Source organism: Electrona antarctica (genome assembly GCF_951216825.1).
Source record: "Electrona antarctica genome assembly, contig: scaffold_94, whole genome shotgun sequence".
Lineage (NCBI taxonomy): Eukaryota > Metazoa > Chordata > Actinopteri > Myctophiformes > Myctophidae > Electrona > Electrona antarctica.
The window spans coordinates 324,010-350,106 of record NW_027637548.1 but is presented as its reverse complement, the minus strand read 5'-3'; the positions used below and the strand labels follow the sequence as shown (position 1 = coordinate 350,106).

Sequence of the window (26,097 nt, the reverse complement as noted above, 5' to 3'; positions counted from 1 at the left end):
TATACTTTAGCTATAGAGGCTATGCGCATGCTTAAAGTGAATGGTCCATCGAGTGGCAAAGCAACATGCAAAGTGAGTTTTACATTGTTTAATGTCGTTTAATGCAATCAGATAGGACTTTTCTGTGTGGATGTCTCGGCTGTCAAGGCCAGAAAGTAGTTTTTTGCCACTCAGTAGGCGTTCCTGCATAACTTCCTGGTTTGGTGATGATGTCGGTGATGATGGGGCGGCGGTGGCTCAGGGGTAGAGTGCCTGGATGGTAACCGTAAGGTTGCCAGTTCGAACCCGGGCTCCCGCAGAGTTACTGTCGAAGTGTCCTTGAGCAAGACACTGAACCCCTAATTGCTCCCGATGTGCTAGTTGGTGCCTTGCATGGTTTCCACTGCCATCGGTGTATGTACTGTGTGTGTGTGTGAATGGGTGAATGTAATGCACAATCTCTGTAAAGTGCCTTGGATAAAGGCACTATATAAATGCACCATTTACCATGTCACGTGCATACCCTCTATTGAAAAATAGCAGCCCTACAAGCTCGTAGCGCGGCACCGAGTGCCGCACTACGAGCTTGTAGGGCTGCTATTTTTGAAAAGTCGTGAAAATGTGGCGCAAGTCTTTGAATATATATTCTTTCAGAGCGAACATTTTCAACTCAAATCTTTGCTTCTGGGGGGGGGGGGGGGGGGGGGGGGTCCCTGGAACAACATATTTTCAGATAGGGGTCGGCGGCCAATTACATATCATTTTTGTGGTCCTTGACATGAAATATTGAGCACCACTGATACAGAAACATGAGGTTTTTCAGAAAACTGTCAGGATTTAGAAGATATTTGTTACAGTCGACGTCAGGCCTAAATGGGTTAATGAAAAGCCCCAGTATGAATACAGAATTGGTGTCATTCTTTATAGTGTTGGATTTGTGCTACATTCTGCTGTACATTTGATCATTTGATCATTCTTTATAGTGTTGGATTTGTGCTACATTCTGCTGTACATTTGATCATTTGATCATTCTTTATAGTGTTGGATTTGTTCTACATTCTGCTGTACATTTGATCATTTGATCATTCTTTATAGTGTTGGATTTGTGCTACATTCTGCTGTACATTTGATCATTTGATCATTCTTTATAGTGTTGGATTTGTGCTACATTCTGCTGTACATTTGATCATTTGATCATTCTTTATAGTGTTGGATTTGTGCTACATTCTGCTGTATTGATCATTTGATCATTCTTTATAGTGTTGGATTTGTGCTACATTCTGCTGTACATTTGATCATTTGTGCTGATAACTACTTTTCATATATGTGATGTATGCCAGGGGTTCTCAACGTTTTTGGCCGGGGACCCCCGGAAATGCTTTGGCAATGTCTCGGGACCCCCGCCCCGCCCCCTCCCGACCCCCAATATAAATTGACTGCTACAATAACCTTAAACCATTTTGGGCGGGAACCCCTTTTGGTGTTTTAAGCATTGTTATAATTTAGCTATTGAAAAATAGCAGATCTACAAGCTCATAAAAAAAGAAAAAAAAATCTTTTTTTTTTTTTTTTTTTTGGAAAATAATTTGGGGACCCCCTAAAATAATTTGGCGACCCCCCGAGGGGTCGCGACCCACGGGTTGAGAACCCCTGATGTATGCCATGCTTTTGTTATTGCTTAATGTAAATCGCTCTGGATTAAGAGCGTCTGCTAAATGCTCTGGATTAAGAGCGTCTGCTAAATGCTCTGGATTAAGAGCGTCTGCTAAATGCTCTGGATTAAGAGCGTCTGCTAAATGCTCTGGATTAAGAGCGTCTGCTAAATGCTCTGGATTAAGAGCGTCTGCTAAATGCTCTGGATTAAGAGCGTCTGCTAAATGCTCTGGATTAAGAGCGTCTGCTAAATGCTCTGGATTAAGAGCGTCTGCTAAATGCTCTGGATTAAGAGCGTCTGCTAAATGCTCTGGATTAAGAGCGTCTGCTAAATGCTCTGGATTAAGAGCGTCTGCTAAATGCTCTGGATTAAGAGCGTCTGCTAAATGCTCTGGATTAAGAGCGTCTGCTAAATGCTCTGGATTAAGAGCGTCTGCTAAATGCTCTGGATTAAGAGCGTCTGCTAAATGCTCTGGATTAAGAGCGTCTGCTAAATGCTCTGGATTAAGAGCGTCTGCTAAATGCTCTGGATTAAGAGCGTCTGATAAATGCTCTGGATTAAGAGCGTCTGCTAAATGCTCTGGATTAAGAGCGTCTGCTAAATGCTCTGGATTAAGAGCGTCTGATAAATGCTCTGGATTAAGAGCGTCTGATAAATGCTCTGGATTAAGAGCGTCTGATAAATGCTCTGGATTAAGAGCGTCTGCTAAATGCTCTGGATTAAGAGCGTCTGCTAAATGCTCTGGATTAAGAGCGTCTGCTAAATGCTCTGGATTAAGAGCGTCTGATAAATGCTCTGGATTAAGAGCGTCTGCTAAATGCTCTGGATTAAGAGCGTCTGATAAATGCTCTGGATTAAGAGCGTCTGCTAAATGCCTACATTGTAAATTGTAATTGTATACTGTACATGTTTTGAGATCAAGTTTAACTTTGCTGTTTTGGGTCCAAATTGAACAAAAACTAAAATTGCTTATTCTTTAGTGCTTTTTGTGCTCTAATTTGTGCCGTAGAAATCCACAAAATCTGTGCATTTTTATAAATACTTACCTTTCAAAGGAGGTATTTAATGAGTGACGTCATTCTCGCCCCCACCACCAGGGGGTGCAAGGCTCGGTTAAGTTCCTAAACAATATAACTGATCAGGATTAAAAATATTTCAGAAAATGATACCAGCACAAACTATAACAAATCACACCCGTGTGAACTGAGTGGTGCAACTCCCCTCCCCTGCCTCTCTCTTTCTCTCTCTCTCTCTCGGGGACTACAAATTTCACGCCCCCAAATGAGACAGCGGCCCCACTTCTGGTCCGTTTCAACGGTGTACTGCAGCTGCCAATGCAATCCCTATGAGAGGCATCATAAAATACCCTCATTTCACTGGTTCATTACTGAGGCTATAGCGATTTTCTTTGTGTTCTAATAAAGTGTCCCATATGTTTGATTTGTCCTTTTCAATGTCACATACCTGCCATCTCAATATACATCCCACAATGTACTATAATATACTCAGTTTGTGAAAAGTGCTAGCATTGTAAATCTCAAGTCAAAGTGGTCGCACGGTATATACGTCACGGATGCATCCCTTGAGGTTTTCAATACCCAGATATATTTGTTGTTTCGTTTTATATGCTATGTATTTGTTGAAAATGATCTAAACAGCATCTTGCAAGACTATTATTAATACTCATCTGGAGAATTCACTAGGTAGTTGAAAATGTCAGGATGTCACTCCTCCATTTAGCTGGGTTATTTTCCCATGCAACTATTCAGCAAAGTTAATTATACGTAAGTTGACAGCGGTAAAACACACCGTCGGAGCTCCGTGGTAGGTAGAACATATTAGTAAGCCTGTGACATGTTCAAAATATAGACATGAATAACAAAGTCAGTCGGGATCAGGATGTATATTGAGAATTCCACTCGGCGCTCGTAGCCTCGTAAAGGCAGTGACGTCCCGTAAAAGCGACAGGTTCTCTGTCTGCCGTCTCCCCTCTGCTCCGTTAACATTATGGGTAACTCATTCAAGTGGTAAATTAAATGTGAAAAACATCCTCTATTGAGAAAACAACAATATATGTTGACAAAGACACTTCATACATTTGGAAACATATTTTTATTCAAATCAATATAGTCTTCAGTTAATTTCATATTATTTTAAAAGTAGGCTAACTACAGTTGAATTTCAATGGACTTCTATGGGCTGGCCTGCAGTAGCCGTGCCAACGGACCAGAAGTGAGGACGCTGTCTCATTTGGGGGCGTGACATTTGTAGTCCCCGTGTGTCTCTATAGGGACGTTGCTGTTCCTTGGAGTGGTTGCACCACTCAAAAATGTACAGCACAATGTAGCACAAACTGACACCAAATGTATTGGTGTTTTCATCATGTGGGGCGCTAACTTCACTGGGGTGCTACTCATTCTTGGCTGTGATTCGAAACTGCATGGCCTCACAGTAAAAAGTCAAAAATGTCCGTGGTGCACACAGACACACAAAGATGGACATAGGAAGGGTGCTAGCAGCCTAGCACCCCTCAAAAAGTGCACATCAATCATTGTAATTCATTCAATCATCATTGTAATGATGATTGTGACAATGTAATGTCATTACCTCAAAACAATTGCGATTAATGTAATAATTGTGACAACGGCAGCAACACGAAGATGTCGCTGCCGACAGCTAGCTGCTGCAAAAGCTACGTATGCACGCTGTGCATACGTAGCTTTGCTTCTTTGTTTCCTTTTGCATCTGGCTGTGTGAATATATTATATATTAACCCATTTTGTGCGGGAACCCCTTTTGGTGTTTTAACTAAGCATTATGTTATACTTTAGCTTGAGCTTGTAGGTCTGCTATTTTTGAAAAATCGTGAAAATGTGGCACAAATATTGGAATATATATTCTTTCAGAGCTTCTTTAAACGTTTTTAACACTCCCAACGCGGATCGCGTATCAATACGTTATCAATTAATCAAACGTCGGGTGCGGATCACGTATCAATACGTTTCAATCACTTTTTTATAGCATACTTTCATTCATCTTTTTACCCACCCGGACAATGAAGAACCATCGCCCTATCATTGTTGCTTAGTCCCGCTCACGTGATCAGAAAAAAAACCACAAAAAAAACCCCCCCCTCCCATCCTGAAAACAGGAGGGCGGGCCGCTTTACGTGTAGAAGCCACTAAGCCAGTCTAAAATGGACGCGCCCATGGAATGATCCAGTCGGTGTATGAAAAGAATCAAATTTAACCTAACCTCGCCTCACCAGGCTTTCCTCCAGCTATTGGCTTTCACACAACACTATACTACTCGATTCCCCCCTCCCCTCCTGTTTCTCCTGCAGGAGGAGCCTGCGAGATGGGGGCTCTGTCCTGGCTGGCTCTGTCTCTCGGAAAAAAACAACCGATCGGCATTGCATTGCGTCTGCAACACACATGGACAGATGCATGTTTCCTTCTTCATACTGTAGCGACCAAACGATCCCCGAGCCTACAATACTACGAACTAACCACAGTATCGACGGGCCGCCACGACAAGACAGTGTGCCGTTGGTGGATCACGTATCGCCATGCAGAACCGTCATAATCGGAGATCGCTCGGACGTGTGATTGTAACGCTTTTTTATTCATTATAATTGTAGTGATAAGACCGCAATGAACGCATCGGGGACGTAATCGACCCGGGTGTAATGTATAACGAACTTTTCCGCGTCCTAAACCGTGGTGTTGTGATCCGTTGTCGTTGACATCACAGCCGGGGGAATCTTTTTTTTTCCTCCATCGCCTCCAACCTGCATGCCCAGGCATGTTCTCTTGTTAGTAAATATACTTCACTAGCTTGAAAAACAAAATCAGCTGATGATGACAACGCGTCTCACCGTTATACTATAGTTCTGAACCGAACGGTGAAATGGGACTTTTTATAGCCGTACGGATCAAGACTTTTGCTGCCCAATGTGCCCATGACCCCCCCCCCCCCCCCAATGTTACTGCGATCAAAACAATGAAAGCAGTGAGATAGATTAGGCGAGGCGGCAATCATCATCAAAAAGAAAGCATAGTTATGAAGGTTTATAGTCAGACATTGACAGGCAGATATAACAATAAACACAATAAATATGCTATACATCCTATACATCGAATGAAAGCCCTGAATGTGTACTTTTACGAGGAAAAGAGTAAACATTGATCCCATGTACAGTTTGTCATAAATTGGATACTGGGTGGATGCACATTGCGCCCACCAGATATAACTGCAGAGAAGACATGGACCCGAACTCAATATTCACAAAATAAGGCCTATAGCGACATATAAATACTATATACCGTATGAAACAGAAGACTCTCTGCTTTCATAAGAAAAAAACTTCTACTGTAGTAATAATAAAAATCACACCCATGTGAAGTGAGTGGTGCAATATGGGACAGAGTTGCACCGCTCACTTCACAGGGGTGTGATTTTTATTATTACTACAGTAGAAGTTTTTTTCTTATGAAAGCAGAGAGTCTTCTGTTTCATACGGTATATAGTATTTATATGTCGCTATAGGCCTTATTTTGTGAATATTGAGGAGTTCACGTCCATGTCTTCTCTGAAGTTATCTGGTGGGCACAAGCTGCATTCAATAACCAATTACTGTCTAACTGTAGATGGGATCAATGTTTACTGTTTTCCTCGTAAAAGTACACATTCAGGGCTTTCATTCGGTGTATAGGATGTATAGGATATTTATTGGGTTCAATTTTATATCTGCCTGTCAATGTCTCTGACTTTAAACCATCCATAACTCTGCTCGCTGTTCAAGATAACCACTTCCAGGCAAATGCAGGTGTTGCAAAAAGGTCAATATCTCCAGAATGGAACATGGTAAAATCAAAATGTATTTTTTTAATTGAAGTGGACAAGTTCAGCTTTCTTTTGATGTAGGCGTGTGATTCTCGCTATAAGAGAACATTTTACTGTGGGCCCCCGAACAAGGCCTTTGTGCAATGTTAAATGGCAGCAACATCCAAATAGGCCTGTTGAGATCTTCCAGCAATCAAAGTGTTAACTCAAATCTTTGCTTCTGGGGGGTCTCTAGAAAATATTTTCAGATGGGGGTCGGCGGCCAATTACATATATTTTTTGGGGGTCCATGACATGAAAAGGTTTGAGAACGACTGACACATAGAAACATGGGGTTTTTCAGAAAACTGTCACAATTTAGAAGGCATTTGTAGAATCGTCCTCAGGTCTAAATGGGTTAATAACCTACTGTCAATCAATCAATCAATCAATCAATCAATCGTCCCATTCAGGTGCACGAGCTGGAACGTCGCAACAAGGCGTTGGAGAAGCAGCTGCAGCAAGCTCTGGAGCCCAGCGAGGGGGTGTCGACCCGCCGAGACGTGGGCGTCCAGACGGGCTTCGTGGGGACCCTCCCGGTGCGGCCGGGCTCCATCGCCCTCCACAACGCCAACAACAACCCCCCCTACTACCTGGGAGGAGGGGGGGTGGGCCACCTCCTCCTCTCCCCCACCCTCACCCCCTCCCTGCAGGGCTTCGACCCCACCAGCCGCACGTCCTCGCTGCTGCTCGCCAACAACCTGAACCCGGCCACGCCCACCGTCGTCGCGGCCACGCCCACCGCCGCCGTCGCCACGGATTCCAACTCCAACCCGTGCAGTTACCCCACCAGGTTAGGATGCTTTCATTATACTTTAGTTTTAGTTTGTTCCAGTGTTGTTTTGGTCGACTGAAACTAAGACGAAGGGGACACGGTGGCACAGTCGGTAGTGCTGTCTCCTCACAGCTAGAAGGTCCTGGGTTCCATTCCCACAGTCGGTAGTGCTGTCTCCTCACAGCTAGAAGGTCCTGGGTTCCATTCCCACAGTCGGTAGTGCTGTCTCCTCACAGCTAGAAGGTCTTGGGTTCCATTCCCACAGTCGGTAGTGCTGTCTCCTCACAGCTAGAAGGTCTTGGGTTCCATTCCCACAGTCGGTAGTGCTGTCTCCTCACAGCTAGAAGGTCTTGGGTTCCATTCCCACAGTCGGTAGTGCTGTCTCCTCACAGCTAGAAGGTCTTGGGTTCCATTCCCACAGTCGGTAGTGCTGTCGCCTCACAGCTAGAAGGTCCTGGGTTCCATTCCCACAGTCGGTAGTGCTGTCGCCTCACAGCTAGAAGGTCCTGGGTTCCATTCCCACAGTCGGTAGTGCTGTCGCCTCACAGCTAGAAGGTCCTGGGTTCCATTCCCACAGTCGGTAGTGCTGTCTCCTCACCGCTAGAAGGTCCTGGGTTCCACATGTTCTCCCCGTGTCCCCTAGGGTAGGTACCCTCACATGTTCTCCCCGTGTCCCCTAGGGTAGGTACCCTCACATGTTCTCCCCGTGTCCCCTAGGGTAGGTACCTTCACATGTTCTCCCCGTGTCCCCTAGGGTAGGTACCCTCACATGTTCTCCCCGTGTCCCCTAGGGTAGGTACCCTCACATGTTCTCCCCGTGTCCCCTAGGGTAGGTACCCTCACAAAAAACATGCAGTAATCCTGGTCTCTAAACTGCCTCCCCTGGCCAGCCGGGGCGCCTGCTGGAGGGGAAAGGAACTGGTTGGAATAACGTGTTCCTTAGTTGACTGTAGATTCAGTCAACTAAGATCCTATGATTTTTAATATTGAATATGTTGTTCCAGGGACCCCCCCAGGGACCCCCCCCCCAGAAGCAATGATTTGAGTTAAAAACGTTCACTGTGAAAGAATATATATTCAAAACAAATCTAAGAATGGCAGATCTACAAACTCATAGCGTGGCACTCTGTGCTGCGCTACGAGCTTGTAGATCTGCTATTTTTCAATAGCTAAAGTATAACATAATGCTTAAAACACCAAAAGGGGTTCCCGTCCTGAATGGGTTAAAGGGACACTTCACCCTTTTTGCAAAAATATATATGTTAATGACGTTTAGAATATTTAGAACACTTTCCTGGGGGTCTTTGTGTGTAAGATTTTAGCAGTGAGCCTGATGTCATGGACACTGGGCTCACTTCCTTCCTGGACTACATGTTGTCTCAGTAAGACAGCCCCCCCTATCCACAAGGAGGAGCAGTGCACCAAAGCATTATGGGAATTGTAGTCCACCCTTTTTGCAAAAATATATATGTTAATGACGTTTAGAATATTTAGAACACTTTCCTGGGGGTCTTTGTGTGTAAGATTTTAGCAGTGAGCCTGATGTCATGGACACTGGGCTCACTTCCTTCCTGGACTACATGTTGTCTCAGTAAGACAGCCCCCCCCTATCCACAAGGAGGAGCAGTGCACCAAAGCATTATGGGAATTGTAGTCCAGGAAGGAAGTGAGCCCAGTGTCCATGACATCAGAGACACTGGGGCTCACTGCTACAATCTAACATATCTAAAACCACATATTACACACATAAAGACCCCCAGGAAATCTTCTAAACGTCATTAACTTATGTGACCAGATTTTACTGAGAGCCTGCCATCGCGCAAATTCCAGCTTTTCAAAATGAGTTAATAGCACAGGCAGACTCTTCACATACTAGAGCATGTCTTAAATACGTGTCAGAGCTGAAATGTATATGAAATAAATGCTTAAACATGTAGCTATAGGTGTAATGTTAGAGACCACAGAAGTGAACCTTTTCAAGGCTGTTTTCTCAACTCGCTGTTTCTCTGCAAGACATTACTCTATAAGCCAGTATTGACCCAAAAACTTTTGGGTCAAACTGAACAACCAATATTTCAATTTGAAGCTATGATTCCCAGCTTTCATATGACATGAAAGAAAAACGAAAATTTAAAAAAATCCAATGGCAGTCCCTCAGTCAAATTTATTAATAACTGTACTAACCTTGTCACCCCGCCAGCCCCGTCGCTCCGCTCACCCCGACCGACCTCAGCAGAATGTTCGGAGGAGGAGGAGGAGGAGGAGGAGGAGGAGGAGGAACCGTCAACAACAACAACAACATCAACGAGAAGTACGTCAGCACCGGCATGTCTACCGTCGCCACGGCCAACAACCCGCCTCCTCGCTTCATGCCCGGGGCCGGTACCGGTACCATCTGGTCCTACAACCACCACCAGCACCACGCCCGGAGGGCCGGGGGCCCGGCGGGGGGGAGGGCGGGGTCCTGGGACCAGCCGGACGGCGTCGGGGTCCAGATCGACACCATCACGCCGGAGATACGGGCCCTGTACAACGTCCTGGGCAAGGTGAAGAGGGAGAGGGATGAGTACAAGAGGAGGTGAGGTCATTATGGGTTAACCCATTCTGGGCGGGAACCCCTGTTGGTGTTTTAAGCGTTATTTCATGCTTTAGCTATTGAAAAATCAAGGCCAGAAAGCTTGTAGGTCTGCTATTTTTGAAAAATCGTGAAAATGTGGCGCAAATCTTTGAATATATTCTTTCAGAGCGAACGTTTTTAACTCAAATCTTTTCTTCTGGGGGGGGGGGGGGGGGGGGGGTTCAGATGGGGGTCGGCGGCCCAATTACATCTATTTTTGGGGGTCCTTGACGTGAAAATGTGTGAGAACGACAACATAGGGTTTTTCAGAAAACTGATTTTTGTATTTATTTTTATTTCGACGTCGGGCCTAAATGGGTTAACATGACCCTCAGGTATATTATAGAGGCGTGACATCATCATCAAACCAGGACGTTTTGCAGGAACGCCTACTGAGTGGCAAAAAACTACTTTCTGGCCTTGACAGCCCAGACATCCACACAGAAAAGTCCTATCTGATTGCATTAAACAACATTAAACAATGTTAAACTCACTTTGCATGTTGCTTTGCCACTCGATTTGCCACTCGATTTGCCACTCACTTTAAGCATGCGCATACCCTCTATTATGTAAGGACAGTTTTTTCTTTTTTATCTTATTTTTTTTAAGGTGTACAGTATTTGTTAACCCATTCTGACCTGAGATCAGATTCTAAAAATGTTCTTCTACATCCTGACAGTTTTCTGAAAAAGCTATGTTTCTATGTCAGTGGTTCTTCGATTTTTCAAAAATAGCAGACCTACAAGCTCGTAGCTATGAGCTTGTAGATCTGCTATTTTTCAATAGCTAAAGCATAACATGATGCTAACACCAAAAGGGGTTCCCGCCCAAAATAGATTAATAGCTTAGCGCTTTTTTAGGGAAACCAGCATTTGCATTTTGTGGCTTGTACAAACAATCTACAAGTTCACACTGACCCCCTTTCGGAACCGGTTCAGTTCTTTTTGGTTCTTAGTCAATGAGCCAGTGCTCCAAAATTGGTGGGAAAAACTAGACCTATATTAAATTGTTTATAGGATCAATATTAACACTCCCAACGCGGATCGCGTATCAATACGTTATCAATTAATCAAACGTCGGGTGCGGATCACGTATCAATACGTTTCAATCACTTTTTTATAGCATACTTTCATTCATCTTTTTACCCACCCGGACAATGAAGAACCATCGCCCTATCATTGCTGCTTAGTCCCGCTCACGTGATCAGAAAAAAAAACCAAAAAAAAAAAAAACCCCTCCCCTCCTGAAAACAGGAGGGCGGACCGCTTTACGTGTATAAACCAGTGTAGAATGGCTGCGCCCATGCCGATGTAGCCCGTGTATGAAAAGAATCAAATTTCACCTAACCTCGCCTCACCAGGCTTTCCTCCACCTATTGGCTTTTATACTCGATTCCCCCCTCCCCTCCTGTTTCTCCTGCAGGAGGAGAGGTCTACCGTTGGTGGATCACGTATCGCCATGCAGAGCCGTCATAATCGGAGATCGCTCAGACGTGTGATTGTAACGCTTTTTTATTCATTATAATTGTAGTGATAAGACCGCAATGAACGCGTCGGGGACGTAATCGACCCGGGTGTAATGTATAACGAACTTTTCCGCGACCTAAACCGTGGTGTTGTCATCTGTGGAAGTCATTTTTTCCTTCTCGTCGACATCACAGCCGGGTGACGCTTTTTTCCCCCTCCATCGCCCCCAAGCTGCATGCCCATAGCCTGGCTTGGCCAGCCTCATAGCGGGGATTCACTGAAGATTCTTCCCCGGAGGAAACATCAGTGAACCCTCGCTATGAGTCTGGCCGTGCCAGGCTAGCATGCCCAGGCATGTTCCCCTACACTAGCTTGAAAAACAAAATCAGCTGATGACAACGCGTCTCACCGTGTTATACTATAGTTCTGAACCGAACGGTGGAATGGGACTTTTTATAGCCGTACGGATCAAGACTTTTGCTGCCCAATGTGCCCATGACCCCCCCCCAATGTTACTGCGATCAAAACAATGAAAGCAGTGAGATAGATTAGGCGAGGCGGCAATCATCATCAAAAAGAAAGCATAGTTATGAAGGTTTATAGTCAGACATTGACAGGCAGATATAACAATAAACACAATAAATATGCTATACATCCTATACATCGAATGAAAGCCCTGAATGTGTACTTTTACGAGGAAAAGAGTAAACATTGATCCCATGTACAGTTTGTCATATACTGGGTGGATGCACATTGCGCCCACCAGATATAACTGCAGAGAAGACATGGACCCGAACTCAATATTCACAAAATAAGGCCTATAGCGACATATAAATACTATATACCGTATGAAACAGAAGACTCTCTGCTTTCATAAGGAAAAAAATTGTACTGTAATAATACAAAAATCACACCCCTGTGAAGTGAGCAGTGCAACTCTACTTCTCTACTTATTCACTACAGCTCGCTATATACGGACTGAGGCAGAAAGTCATGTAAACCTTTTATTTACAGTTTGGTCTGTAAACTTCTACTGTAATAATAAAAATCACACCCCTGTGAAGTGAGCGTTGCAACTGTTCTGTACTTATTCACTACAGCTCGCTATATACGGACTGAGACAGAAAGTCATGTAAACCTTTTATTTACAGTTTGGTCTGTAAACTTCTACTGTAATAATAAAAATCACACCCCTGTGAAGTGAGCGGTGCAACTGTTCTCTACAGTTGCACCGCGCAACTATAAAGAACAGTTGCACCGCTCACTTCACAGGGGTGTGATTTTTATTATTACAGTAGAAGTTTACAGACCAAACTGTAAATAAAAGGTTTACATGACTTTCTGTCTCAGTCCGTATATAGCGAGCTGTAGTGAATAAGTACAGAACAGTTGCAACGCTCACTTCACAGGGGTGTGATTTTTATTATTACAGTAGAAGTTTACAGACCAAACTGTAAATAAAAGGTTTACATGACTTTCTGCCTCAGTCCGTATATAGCGAGCTGTAGTGAATAAGTAGAGAAGTAGAGTTGCACTGCTCACTTCACAGGGGTGTGATTTTTTTATTATTACAGTACAATTTTTTTCCTTATGAAAGCAGAGAGTCTTCTGTTTCATACGGTATATAGTATTTATATGTCGCTATAGGCCTTATTTTGTGAATATTGAGGAGTTCACGTCCATGTCTTCTCTGAAGTTATCTGGTGGGCACAAGCTGCATTCAATAACCAATTACTGTCTAACTGTAGATGGGATCAATGTTTACTGTTTTCCTCGTAAAAGTACACATTCAGGGCTTTCATTCGGTGTATAGGATGTATAGGATATTTATTGGGTTCAATTTTATATCTGCCTGTCAATGTCTCTGACTTTAAACCATCCATAACTCTGCTCGCTGTTCAAGATAACCACTTCCAGGCAAATGCAGGTGTTGCAAAAAGGTCAATATCTCCAGAATGGAACATGGTAAAATCAAAATGTATTTTTTTAATTGAAGTGGACAAGTTCATCTTTCTTTTGATGTAGGCGTGTGATTCTCGCTATAAGAGAACATTTTACTGTGGGCCCCCGAACAAGGCCTTTGTGCAATGTTAAATGGCAGCAACATCCAAATAGGCCTGTTGAGATCTTCCAGCAATCAAAGTGTTAAGTAAATGAATTATAACCCTTCCACAGTAGTAGCTTTTTCATATTTTCGATTATTTTGCACATTTTCCTACATAATGCCTCATTTGCATGTTTAAAAATGTAAAATCCCCCCATTGTCTTTGTGTAAGTACTCAACTGGGGAAGTTTCCTGGTGATAACAATCTAATATAGGTGTGGTTTTGATCCACTCAATTCATAATTAACGTTCCAATGTTGGAGCTCTGGCTCATGGACTAAGAACAAAAAGAACTGAACCGGTTCCTATTGGGAACCAACCGGTGGAAAAGGGGCCTTAGTGTATTGACGTGACACATTGGTGAGCCTGTAGATCGTATATTAAAGGGGCCTTAGTGTATTGACGTGACTCATTGGTGAGCCTGTAGATCCTATATTAAAGGGGCCTTAGTGTATTGACGTGACTCATTGGTGAGCCTGTAGATCCTATATTAAAGGGGCCTTAGTGTATTGACGTGACTCATTGGTGAGCCTGTAGATCCTATATTAAAGGGGCCTTAGTGTATTGACGTGACACATTGGTGAGCCTGTAGATCCTATATTAAAGGGGCCTTAGTGTATTGACGTGACTCATTGGTGAGCCTGTAGATCCTATATTAAAGGGGCCTTAGTGTATTGACGTGACTCATTGGTGAGCCTGTAGATCCTATATTAAAGGGGCCTTAGTGTATTGACGTGACACATTGGTGAGCCTGTAGATCCTATATTAAAGGGGCCTTAGTGTATTGACGTGACTCATTGGTGAGCCTGTAGATCCTATATTAAAGGGGCCTTAGTGTATTGACGTGACACATTGGTGAGCCTGTAGATCCTATATTAAAGGGGCCTTAGTGTATTGACGTGACACATTGGTGAGCCTGTAGATCCTATATTAAAGGGGCCTTAGTGTATTGACGTGACACATTGGTGAGCCTGTAGATCGTATATTAAAGGGGCCTTAGTGTATTGACGTGACACATTGGTGAGCCTGTAGATCCTATATTAAAGGGGCCTTAGTGTATTGACGTGACTCATTGGTGAGCCTGTAGATCCTATATTAAAGGGGCCTTAGTGTATTGACGTGACACATTGGTGAGCCTGTAGATCGTATATTTTAGCAAAACAAAATGTCCTCACAGTAGCCGTTGATTTTAGTCTGGCATAGTTTTATCAAACGGAGAAACATTCAACAACAGCCTGTTTCTCTTCTTCCCCTTTTGAACCATCTATCCAGGGAGCTGTTTTTGCTGAGCACGCACGGGTTTCAGCACCGTCTTGATTCATGCGTTGTTTATGCAGTCAGACAGTCCCACCTGTGGGTTTGTCACCTTACAACCAGTGCCTGAGGCATCTAGAACAGGGTTGGTCTCCACCATAGATATATATAAACACTAGATGGCTCAAGGCGGAGTTTCTGACGTCGTTCACCCGGCAGCCATCTTACTTCGGGGCTACAGTACAGTATGTTCAATGGCAGCTCAAACAGAAACAGTCATAACTCGCTCAAATCTTGACGGATTTACAAACGGGTTGGTTTATTACAAACGTTGTCAACGTGGCTATGATTCAGGACGCTTATCTGCTTAATTTATGTTTTTTATATGAACGTCGTATAAAAGCATATAAGTATGCGGACGTCTCTGACGTTTATAACAAACCAAACCGTTTGAAAATCGGTTTAAAATTGAGCAAGTTATGGTCATTTAAGAGTACATGCCCCATAGACACAATGTTACGTGTCCCGAGGTAAGATGGCCGCCACGTAACGACGTCGCTCTCCATTGGCCAACAGCGCGGGTGAGCTATCTAGAGTTTATATATATCTATGGTCTCCACAGCCTGGACAGATGTACAGTACTATGAACAGTCTGCAGTGCACAACCACAATCTACTGTGTGTCAATGTGGTGCTTGATTCAAACCCTCCAACAAAGTCAATAAAACCCACTGCTGCACCTTGAGATTTGTCCTCTATGCAGGCGAAATAAATCATTGTCCACAGCTTGCATTTTAGTTTGCATCTAGGGATCGTTTTAGTTGCATCTAGGGATCGTCCCGATACACTTTTTTCATTCCCGATCTGATCCCGATATACCACAATTTCTGTGTTAGCCGATGGCGAATACTGACACATGTGCTGTGATCTCGTGTTGTGTTTATAGCTATCTAGCTATATATCTGGTGTTGTGTTTATAGCTATCTAGCTATATATCTTGTGTTGTGTTTATAGCAGAGTAAGCAGACTCCTCACTCAAATGTGCACTTGCAGTTTGGGCAACTCGAAAGCAAGCATTTTATTTCATATATTCATAGGCAGCTCCTGGCAGGATCCGCCGGGAGAATATATGAGAATATAACAACATAGCTTTTTCAGAAAACTGTCAGGATGTAGAAGACATTTTTTTAGAATCTGATCTCAGGCCTAAATGGGTTAAAACAACAATTAATCGTCAGAAACAAAACTGTCAGGATGGCGTGACAACGACCGGCCTCAGACCTCGGTACCATTTGCTTCCTGTTACATCTACCTCTTTCCTCGCTCGCTCTCTGTCTCGCCCCTTAACAGTTACAACCTCGCCCGCCCCACATCTCTCCCCACATCTCTCCCCTCTCTCTCTCTCTCTCTCTCTCTCTCTCTCTCTCTCTCTCTCTCTCTCTCTCTCTCTCTCTCTCTGTCTGTGTCTCTCTCACTCCCTCGTCCCCTGTCCTGTGTATTTGTGCCAGCAGTAGCACCTGCAATGCAGCACTGCACAGAGCTGTGACCTAGCCCCCCCCCCCCCCCCCCCTTCCCCCCCAGGACATAATGATGTCTACCTCTCTCTCTATCTCTCTCTCTCTCTCTCTCTCTCTCTCTCTCTCTCTCTCTCTCTCTCTCTCTCTCTCTCTCTCTCTCTCTCTCTCTCTCTCCCTTATTCTCTATTCCCTTTTGACCACTTTATTGCCTCCCTTCCATTCACACACACACACACACACACACACACACACACACACACACACACACACACACACACACACACACACACACACACACACACACACACACACACACACACACACACACACACACACGCACACACTTACTTGGTGGAAGAAGTATTCAGATTTTCTTTTTACTTTAACAAGTAGCAATACCACAATATATACTGTATATATTAAAAATACTCTGTTACAAGCCTGTATTCTAAAGTGCAAAATAGTGATAAGCACAATACTCTGACTGATAAAGAAATGGAAATACTCAAGTAAAGTAAAATGTACCTCAAAATTGTACTTGAGTACATAGTATAGAGCAGGGGTTCTCAACATTTTTGGCCGGGGACCCCCGGAAATGCTTTGGCAATGTCTCGGGACCCCCGCTCCACCCCCTCCCGACCCCCAATATAAATTGACTGCTACAATAACCTTAATAATAGAGACAATACACCATAAATAAATACTGAAACCAGATATAATCATTAGGGATGGTGTATGCATGTACTATGTGTACTATATGTAAACTCTTCATTTCCATTTTCCAGCCATTCAGTTGCAAAAAAACAAACAAAAAGAAAACGTTTTTTTTGTTGTTTTTTTAAAAAAAATTGGCGACCCCCCAAAATAATTTGGCGACCCCCCCGAGGGGTCGCGACCCACGGGTTGAGAACTCCTGGTATAGAGCACCGAAGTCTGACGTCACTTTCAGTAGAGGGCGCCTATACACAGGTTCATGTATTTTTTTATTTGCAGTGAAATCTCCATAGGGCGATTTTAGGTCGCTTCATATAAGAACTGTGTTTGAAAAATAAACCGACCACCCCGGCCTTTCTGTCAGGGGAGTGGCTGTGCGTCGTTAATGATGTCCATTCATATTTGATACAGCCAGTTTCTGGAGAAAATGGAATTAATTTGGCCGCAAAAGCCTTGAAACTACATATGAAGGCAATGTCGCTGCTAATATACGTCACGCCCAGCTGTCGACACATTGCGTTCCTGAGATTCCTCGTTGACGTAAGCTCAACTGGTGGTGACTCGACTCGTACTAACCACGAAACATTAAATATCAATAAAATTAAAATAAACGTAATTATCATTCAGTTTCTGTTGTGCGACAGGCAGATGCAGCCACCCTGCCTACCCGGAAATGTAGTCTCTGGGTTGTTTGAATCGTTTCTAACGCTTTTTTTGTTACTCTTTGGATATATTTGTACATTTCCACCTTCAGTCGATGCTTCATATCGAAAAGGCCGGGGTGATCGGTTTATTTTTCAAACACAGTTCTTATATTAGGCGATCTAAAATCCCCCTATGGAGATTACAATGCAAATAAAAAGTACACGAACCTGGGGACTGAGTCGACTGACGCCCTCTACTGACAGTGACGTCAGGATTTCGGTGCTCTATAGTCACTGTATACACATGTGGTTCTTATTTTAACAACTTTATCCATATTTTATCCATTGTCCTTTAAAACCCATTTTGGGCGGGAACCCCTTTTGGTGTTAGCATTATGTTATGCTTTAGCTATTGGAAAATAGCAGATCTACAAGCTCATAGCGCGCCACCGAGTGGCGCGCTATGAGCTAGTAGGTAAGAACGACTGACATAGAAACATAGCTTTTTCAGAAAACTGTCAGGATGTAGAAGACATTTTTAGAATCTGATCTCAGGTTAAAACTATTGCAACTAATGATTTAGGGTCTAGCTAGGGGATTGATTGATTGATTGATTGAAAAATGTATTAACAGTTTGCAGAATTACAGTACATTTCAAGCACAAACTCAATACAAAGGCTGTTAACTGTGAGTGGACGACCCAATTAAGCATTACACTTGTCCACCATGTTCAAATCATCAAAACATTTAGAGACGTACAAATAGACACTTCTTTATAGACAAAGGACAGAACACGAATTCATCATAAAGGAGGTAAAAAGGGAAAAGAAACATATACAGTGAGGGAAGAAAAGGGGTGGGCGGTGGGGGGGATTCACATTAACGTTCAGCTCCGTTAATTTGTTTGTTAGATAGATAGATAGATAGATAGATAGATAGATACTTTATTCGTCCTTTCGGAAATTTGTTTTGTGCACAGCAGTCATCAGGATATACATAAAACATATGCAAACAAACAGTACATAGACAATAAAGAAAAAATGCCAACAGAAGGCCACCAGTCATAGTTCCAAGAGGCATCACATCACACTTTAGAATCTCCTTGGAGGAGCTGCGTTGGGTCCCCAAGTCGGCTCCGTGGCCGTACCTTGAGTTGGCTGTGTGGCCGTGACCGTCTCTTGTGTTGTCCTTGTGTTGGGTCCCCAAGTCGGCTCCGTGGCCGTACCTTGAGTTGGCTGTGTGGCCGTGACCGTCTCTTGTGTTGTCCTTGCGTTGGGTCCCCAAGTCGGCTCAGTGGCCATACCTTGAGTTGGCTGTGTGGCCGCGACCGTCTCTTGTGTTGTCCTTGCGTCCGTGTTTGAGGGATTCCGATTTTACAGGGGCCAGTAAAATCGGAATCCCTCAAACACGGAGCTAGCTAGCTATGGGCTAGCTAGGGGCTAGCTAGGGGCTGAGGGGCTAGCTAGGGGCTAGCTAGGGGCTGAGGGGCTAGCTAGGGGCTAGCTAGGGGCTGAGGGGCTAGCTAGGGGCTAGCTAGGGGCTAGCTAGGGGGCGCCATAGGGTAATTAATACAAGGTTATAGACCGAACCGGAGCGTCAGCCTTTCAGACGAGGGTCCGTCCTGTGTCACACTGCATGAAGAGGAGTTAACGGGGAAATTATGGGCGCCGTATTTTGCCCGTAAACCTCAAGTTTAGCAGCATATACAGTTAATATACGGTAATATACAGGTGTGATGGTACATATACAGTTAATATACGGTAATATACAGGTGTGATGGTACATATACAGTTAATATATGGTAATATACAGGTGTGATGGTACAATTCGGGAGTTTACCAGAGTTTGTTGGAAAGTTTAACAGGAGTTTCCTGTAATATTATACACATCCGTATTCCATGCTTTTTGCGCAGTGTCAGGCGTCAGCTTCCTGCAGAGTCAGTGAGCTGCTGATGACATCATCACTGATGTCAGAGTCAGTGAGCTGCTGATGACATCATCACTGATGTCAGAGTCAGTGAGCTGCTGATGACATCATCACTGATGTCAGAGTCAGTGAGCTGCTGATGACATCATCACTGATGTCAGAGTCAGTGAGCTGCTGATGACATCATCACTGATGTCAGAGTCAGTGAGCTGCTGATGACATCATCACTGATGTCAGAGTCAGTGAGCTGCTGATGACATCATCACTGATGTCAGAGTCAGTGAGCTGCTGATGACATCATCACTGATGTCAGAGTCAGTGAGCTGCTGATGACATCATCACTGATGTCAGAGTCAGTGAGCTGCTGATGACATCATCACTGATGACATCATCGGTTACCTTCAGTGCACAGGGACCCTCTCCATCTGTGTGTGTGTGTGTGTGTGTCTCTCTCTCTCTCTCTCTCTCTCTCTCTCTGGTGTTGTCAGACACACACACACACACACACACACAGTATTTCAGTGTGCTCAGATCAGGACACCCCCCTGCCCCCCCCCCACACACCCCCTCACATATACCGTCAAACACCGTGCAACATTTTTGTTTTTGTTTGTTGTTGGTTTTTAAAAATGTCATTCCACAATTGTGTAACCCATTTTGTCACCTTGTGTCAATTTGATGTAATCCTGGGCGCTGCTCTCCCTCTGCCGACCTGGGGAGAGCCCCGAGCTGAACTCATGCTTCCTTCAGTGCATGAGGAGTGAGCCAGCCGCTTCTCATCACCTGACAGGGGGGAGTTTCCCCTGTAGGACGTAGCGCGTGGAAGGAAGACGTTATTCCGACCAGTTCCTTTCCCCTCCATCAGGCGCCCCGGCTGGCCAGGGGGAGGCAGTATAGAGACCAGTTCCTTTCCGCTCCATCAGGCGCCCCGGCTGGCCAGGGGGAGGCAGTATAGAGACCAGTTCCTTTCCCCTCCATCAGGCGCCCCGGCTGGCCAGGGGGAGGCAGTATAGAGACCAGTTCCCTTCCCCTCCATCAGGCGCCCCGGCTGGCCAGGGGGAGGCAGTATAGAGACCAGTTCCCTTCCCCTCCATCAGGCGCCCCGGCTGGCCAGGGGGAGGCAGTATAGAGACCAGTTCCTTTCCCCTCCATCAGGCGCCCCGGCTGGCCAGGGGGAGGCAGTATAGAGACCAGTTCCTTTCCCCTCCATCAGGCGCCCCGGCTGGCCAGGGGGAGGCAGTATAGAGACCAGTTCCTTTCCCCTCCATCAGGCGCCCCGGCTGGCCAGGGGGAGGCAGTATAGAGACCAGTTCCTTTCCCCTCCATCAGGCGCCCCGGCTGGCCAGGGGGAGGCAGTATAGAGACCAGTTCCTTTCCGGCTGGCCAGGGGGAGGCAGTTTAGAGACCAGTTCCTTTCCCCTCCATCAGGCCCCCGGCTGGCCAGGGGGAGGCAGTATAGAGACCAGTTCCTTTCCCCTCCATCAGGCGCCCCGGCTGGCCAGGGGGAGGCAGTATAGAGACCAGTTCCTTTCCCCTCCATCAGGCGCCCCGGCTGGCCAGGGGGAGGCAGTATAGAGACCAGTTCCTTTCCCCTCCATCAGGCGCCCCGGCTGGCCAGGGGGAGGCAGTATAGAGACCAGTTCCTTTCCCCTCCATCAGGCGCCCCGGCTGGCCAGGGGGAGGCAGTATAGAGACCAGTTCCTTTCCCCTCCATCAGGCGCCCCGGCTGGCCAGGGGGAGGCAGTATAGAGACCAGTTCCTTTCCCCTCCATCAGGCGCCCCGGCTGGCCAGGGGGAGGCAGTATAGAGACCAGTTCCTTTCCCCTCCATCAGGCCCCCGGCTGGCCAGGGGGAGGCAGTATAGAGACCAGTTCCTTTCCCCTCCATCAGGCCCCCGGCTGGCCAGGGGGAGGCAGTATAGAGACCAGTTCCTTTCCCCTCCATCAGGCGCCCCGGCTGGCCAGGGGGAGGCAGTTTAGAGACCAGTTCCTTTCCCCTCCATCAGGCCCCCGGCTGGCCAGGGGGAGGCAGTATAGATACCAGTTCCTTTCCCCTCCATCAGGCGCCCCGGCTGGCCAGGGGGAGGCAGTATAGAGACCAGTTCCTTTCCCCTCCATCAGGCCCCCGGCTGGCCAGGGGGAGGCAGTATAGAGACCAGTTCCTTTCCCCTCCATCAGGCGCCCCGGCTGGCCAGGGGGAGGCAGTATAGAGACCAGTTCCTTTCCCCTCCATCAGGCGCCCCGGCTGGCCAGGGGGAGGCAGTATAGAGACCAGTTCCTTTCCCCTCCATCAGGCGCCCCGGCTGGCCAGGGGGAGGCAGTATAGAGACCAGTTCCTTTCCCCTCCATCAGGCCCCCGGCTGGCCAGGGGGAGGCAGTATAGAGACCAGTTCCTTTCCCCTCCATCAGGCCCCCGGCTGGCCAGGGGGAGGCAGTATAGAGACCAGTTCCTTTCCCCTCCATCAGGCCCCCGGCTGGCCAGGGGGAGGCAGTATAGAGACCAGTTCCTTTCCCCTCCATCAGGCCCCCGGCTGGCCAGGGGGAGGGAGTATAGAGACCAGTTCCTTTCCCCTCCATCAGGCCCCCGGCTGGCCAGGGGGAGGCAGTATAGAGACCAGTTCCTTTCCCCTCCATCAGGCCCCCGGCTGGCCAGGGGGAGGCAGTATAGAGACCAGTTCCTTTCCCCTCCATCAGGCGCCCGGCTGGCCAGGGGGAGGCAGTATAGAGACCAGTTCCTTTCCCCTCCATCAGGCGCCCCGGCTGGCCAGGGGGAGGCAGTATAGAGACCAGTTCCTTTCCCCTCCATCAGGCGCCCCGGCTGGCCAGGGGGAGGGAGTATAGAGACCAGTTCCTTTCCCCTCCATCAGGCGCCCGGCTGGCCAGGGGGAGGCAGTATAGAGACCAGTTCCTTTCCCCTCCATCAGGCGCCCCGGCTGGCCAGGGGGAGGCAGTATAGAGACCAGTTCCTTTCCCCTCCATCAGGTGCCCCGGCTGGCCAGGGGGAGGCAGTATAGAGACCAGTTCCTTTCCCCTCCATCAGGCGCCCCGGCTGGCCAGGGGGAGGCAGTATAGAGACCAGTTCCTTTCCCCTCCATCAGGCCCCCGGCTGGCCAGGGGGAGGGAGTATAGAGACCAGTTCCTTTCCCCTCCATCAGGCGCCCCGGCTGGCCAGGGGGAGGCAGTATAGAGACCAGTTCCTTTCCCCTCCATCAGGCGCCCCGGCTGGCCAGGGGGAGGCAGTATAGAGACCAGTTCCTTTCCCCTCCATCAGGCGCCCCGGCTGGCCAGGGGGAGGCAGTATAGAGACCAGTTCCTTTCCCCTCCATCAGGCCCCCGGCTGGCCAGGGGGAGGCAGTATAGAGACCAGTTCCTTTCCCCTCCATCAGGCCCCCGGCTGGCCAGGGGGAGGCAGTATAGAGACCAGTTCCTTTCCCCTCCATCAGGCGCCCGGCTGGCCAGGGGGAGGCAGTATAGAGACCAGTTCCTTTCCCCTCCATCAGGCGCCCCGGCTGGCCAGGGGGAGGCAGTATAGAGACCAGTTCCTTTCCCCTCCATCAGGCGCCCCGGCTGGCCAGGGGGAGGGAGTATAGAGACCAGTTCCTTTCCCCTCCATCAGGCGCCCGGCTGGCCAGGGGGAGGCAGTATAGAGACCAGTTCCTTTCCCCTCCATCAGGCGCCCCGGCTGGCCAGGGGGAGGCAGTATAGAGACCAGTTCCTTTCCCCTCCATCAGGCCCCCGGCTGGCCAGGGGGAGGCAGTATAGAGACCAGTTCCTTTCCCCTCCATCAGGCCCCCGGCTGGCCAGGGGGAGGCAGTATAGAGACCAGTTCCTTTCCCCTCCATCAGGCCCCCGGCTGGCCAGGGGGAGGGAGTATAGAGACCAGTTCCTTTCCCCTCCATCAGGCCCCCGGCTGGCCAGGGGGAGGCAGTATAGAGACCAGTTCCTTTCCCCTCCATCAGGCCCCCGGCTGGCCAGGGGGAGGCAGTATAGAGACCAGTTCCTTTCCCCTCCATCAGGCGCCCGGCTGGCCAGGGGGAGGCAGTATAGAGACCAGTTCCTTTCCCCTCCATCAGGCGCCCCGGCTGGCCAGGGGGAGGCAGTATAGAGACCAGTTCCTTTCCCCTCCATCAGGCGCCCCGGCTGGCCAGGGGGAGGGAGTATAGAGACCAGTTCCTTTCCCCTCCATCAGGCGCCCGGCTGGCCAGGGGGAGGCAGTATAGAGACCAGTTCCTTTCCCCTCCATCAGGCGCCCCGGCTGGCCAGGGGGAGGCAGTATAGAGACCAGTTCCTTTCCCCTCCATCAGGTGCCCCGGCTGGCCAGGGGGAGGCAGTATAGAGACCAGTTCCTTTCCCCTCCATCAGGCGCCCCGGCTGGCCAGGGGGAGGCAGTATAGAGACCAGTTCCTTTCCCCTCCATCAGGCCCCCGGCTGGCCAGGGGGAGGGAGTATAGAGACCAGTTCCTTTCCCCTCCATCAGGCGCCCCGGCTGGCCAGGGGGAGGCAGTATAGAGACCAGTTCCTTTCCCCTCCATCAGGCGCCCCGGCTGGCCAGGGGGAGGCAGTATAGAGACCAGTTCCTTTCCCCTCCATCAGGCGCCCCGGCTGGCCAGGGGGAGGCAGTATAGAGACCAGTTCCTTTCCCCTCCATCAGGCCCCCGGCTGGCCAGGGGGAGGCAGTATAGAGACCAGTTCCTTACCCCTCCATCAGGCCCCCGGCTGGCCAGGGGGAGGCAGTATAGAGACCAGTTCCTTTCCCCTCCATCAGGCCCCCGGCTGGCCAGGGGGAGGCAGTATAGAGACCAGTTCCTTTCCCCTCCATCAGGCCCCCGGCTGGCCAGGGGGAGGCAGTATAGAGACCAGTTCCTTTCCCCTCCATCAGGCGCCCCGGCTGGCCAGGGGGAGGCAGTATAGAGACCAGTTCCTTTCCCCTCCATCAGGCCCCCGGCTGGCCAGGGGGAGGCAGTATAGAGACCAGTTCCTTTCCCCTCCATCAGGCGCCCCGGCTGGCCAGGGGGAGGCAGTATAGAGACCAGTTTCTTTCCCCTCCATCAGGCGCCCCGGCTGGCCAGGGGGAGGCAGTATAGAGACCAGTTCCTTTCCCCTCCATCAGGCGCCCCGGCTGGCCAGGGGGAGGCAGTATAGAGACCAGTTCCTTTCCACTCCATCAGGCGCCCCGGCTGGCCAGGGGGAGGCAGTATAGAGACCAGTTCCTTTCCCCTCCATCAGGCGCCCCGGCTGGCCAGGGGGAGGCAGTATAGAGACCAGTTCCTTTCCCCTCCATCAGGCGCCCCGGCTGGCCAGGGAGAGGCAGTTTAGAGACCAGTTCCTTTCCCCTCCATCAGGTGCCCCGGCTGGCCAGGGGGAGGCAGTTTAGAGACCAGTTCCTTTCCCCTCCATCAGGCCCCCGGCTGGCCAGGGGGAGGCAGTATAGAGACCAGGATTACTGCATGTTGGGGAACAAAAAATGATGTGAGAACTACCTAATTAGGAAGAATTTGTAAACTCGGCCTGCAGGTCATTGACTGAGGATATTCTGTGTGTGTGTGTGTGTGTGTGTGTGTGTGTGTGTGTGTGTGTGTGTGTGTGTGTGTGTGTGTGTGTGTGTGTGTGTGTGTGTGTGTGTGTGTGTGTGTGTGTGTGTGTGTGTGTGTGTGTGTGTGTGTGTGTGTGTTTCAGATGGGAGGAGGAGTACACAGCCAGAGTGGACCTTCAGGACAAGGTGGCAGAACTGGAGGAGGTACAGTAGATCTCTAGACCCTCACTGGGTTTCAGAACACATGAGCCATAGAGTAGATCTCTAGACCCTCACTGGGTTTCAGAACACATGAGCCATAGAGTAGATCTCTAGACCCTCACTGGGTCTCAGAACACATGAGCCACATAGAGTAGATCTCTAGACCCTCACTGGGTTTCAGAACACATGAGCCACATAGAGTAGATCTCTAGACCCTCACTGGGTTTCAGAACATATGAGCCACATAGAGTAGATCTCTAGACCCTCACTGGGTTTCAGAACACATGACCCATAGAGTAGATCTCTAGACCCTCACTGGGTTTCAGAACACATGACCCATAGAGTAGATCTCTAGACCCTCACTGGGTTTCAGAACACATGAGCCATAGAGTAGATCTCTAGACCCTCACTGGGTTTCAGAACACATGAGCCACATAGAGTAGATCTCTAGACCCTCACTGGGTTTCAGAACACATGAGCCATAGAGTAGATCTCTAGACCCTCACTGGGTTTCAGAACACATGAGCCATAGAGTAGATCTCTAGACCCTCACTGGGTCTCAGAACACATGAGCCACATAGAGTAGATCTCTAGACCCTCACTGGGTTTCAGAACACATGAGCCACATAGAGTAGATCTCTAGACCCTCACTGGGTTTCAGAACATATGAGCCACATAGAGTAGATCTCTAGACCCTCACTGGGTTTCAGAACACATGACCCATAGAGTAGATCTCTAGACCCTCACTGGGTTTCAGAACACATGACCCATAGAGTAGATCTCTAGACCCTCACTGGGTTTCAGAACACATGAGCCATAGAGTAGATCTC

At 47.9% G+C, this 26,097-nt stretch overlaps 1 protein-coding gene across 1 annotated transcript in view; it reads left to right on the top strand.

Moving 5' to 3' along the window:
• Window positions 1-26,097, top strand: part of LOC306918849 (non-homologous end joining factor IFFO1-like) — a 68,174-nt gene that overhangs the window by 6,615 nt on the left and 35,462 nt on the right. The window contains exons 2-5 of the mRNA XM_079531703.1: window positions 6,931-7,310; window positions 9,493-9,531; window positions 9,613-9,870; window positions 25,210-25,270. Coding sequence (XP_079387829.1) covers window positions 6,931-7,310; window positions 9,493-9,531; window positions 9,613-9,870; window positions 25,210-25,270 — 738 coding nt within the window. The remainder of the gene's footprint in view (window positions 1-6,930; window positions 7,311-9,492; window positions 9,532-9,612; window positions 9,871-25,209; window positions 25,271-26,097) is intronic.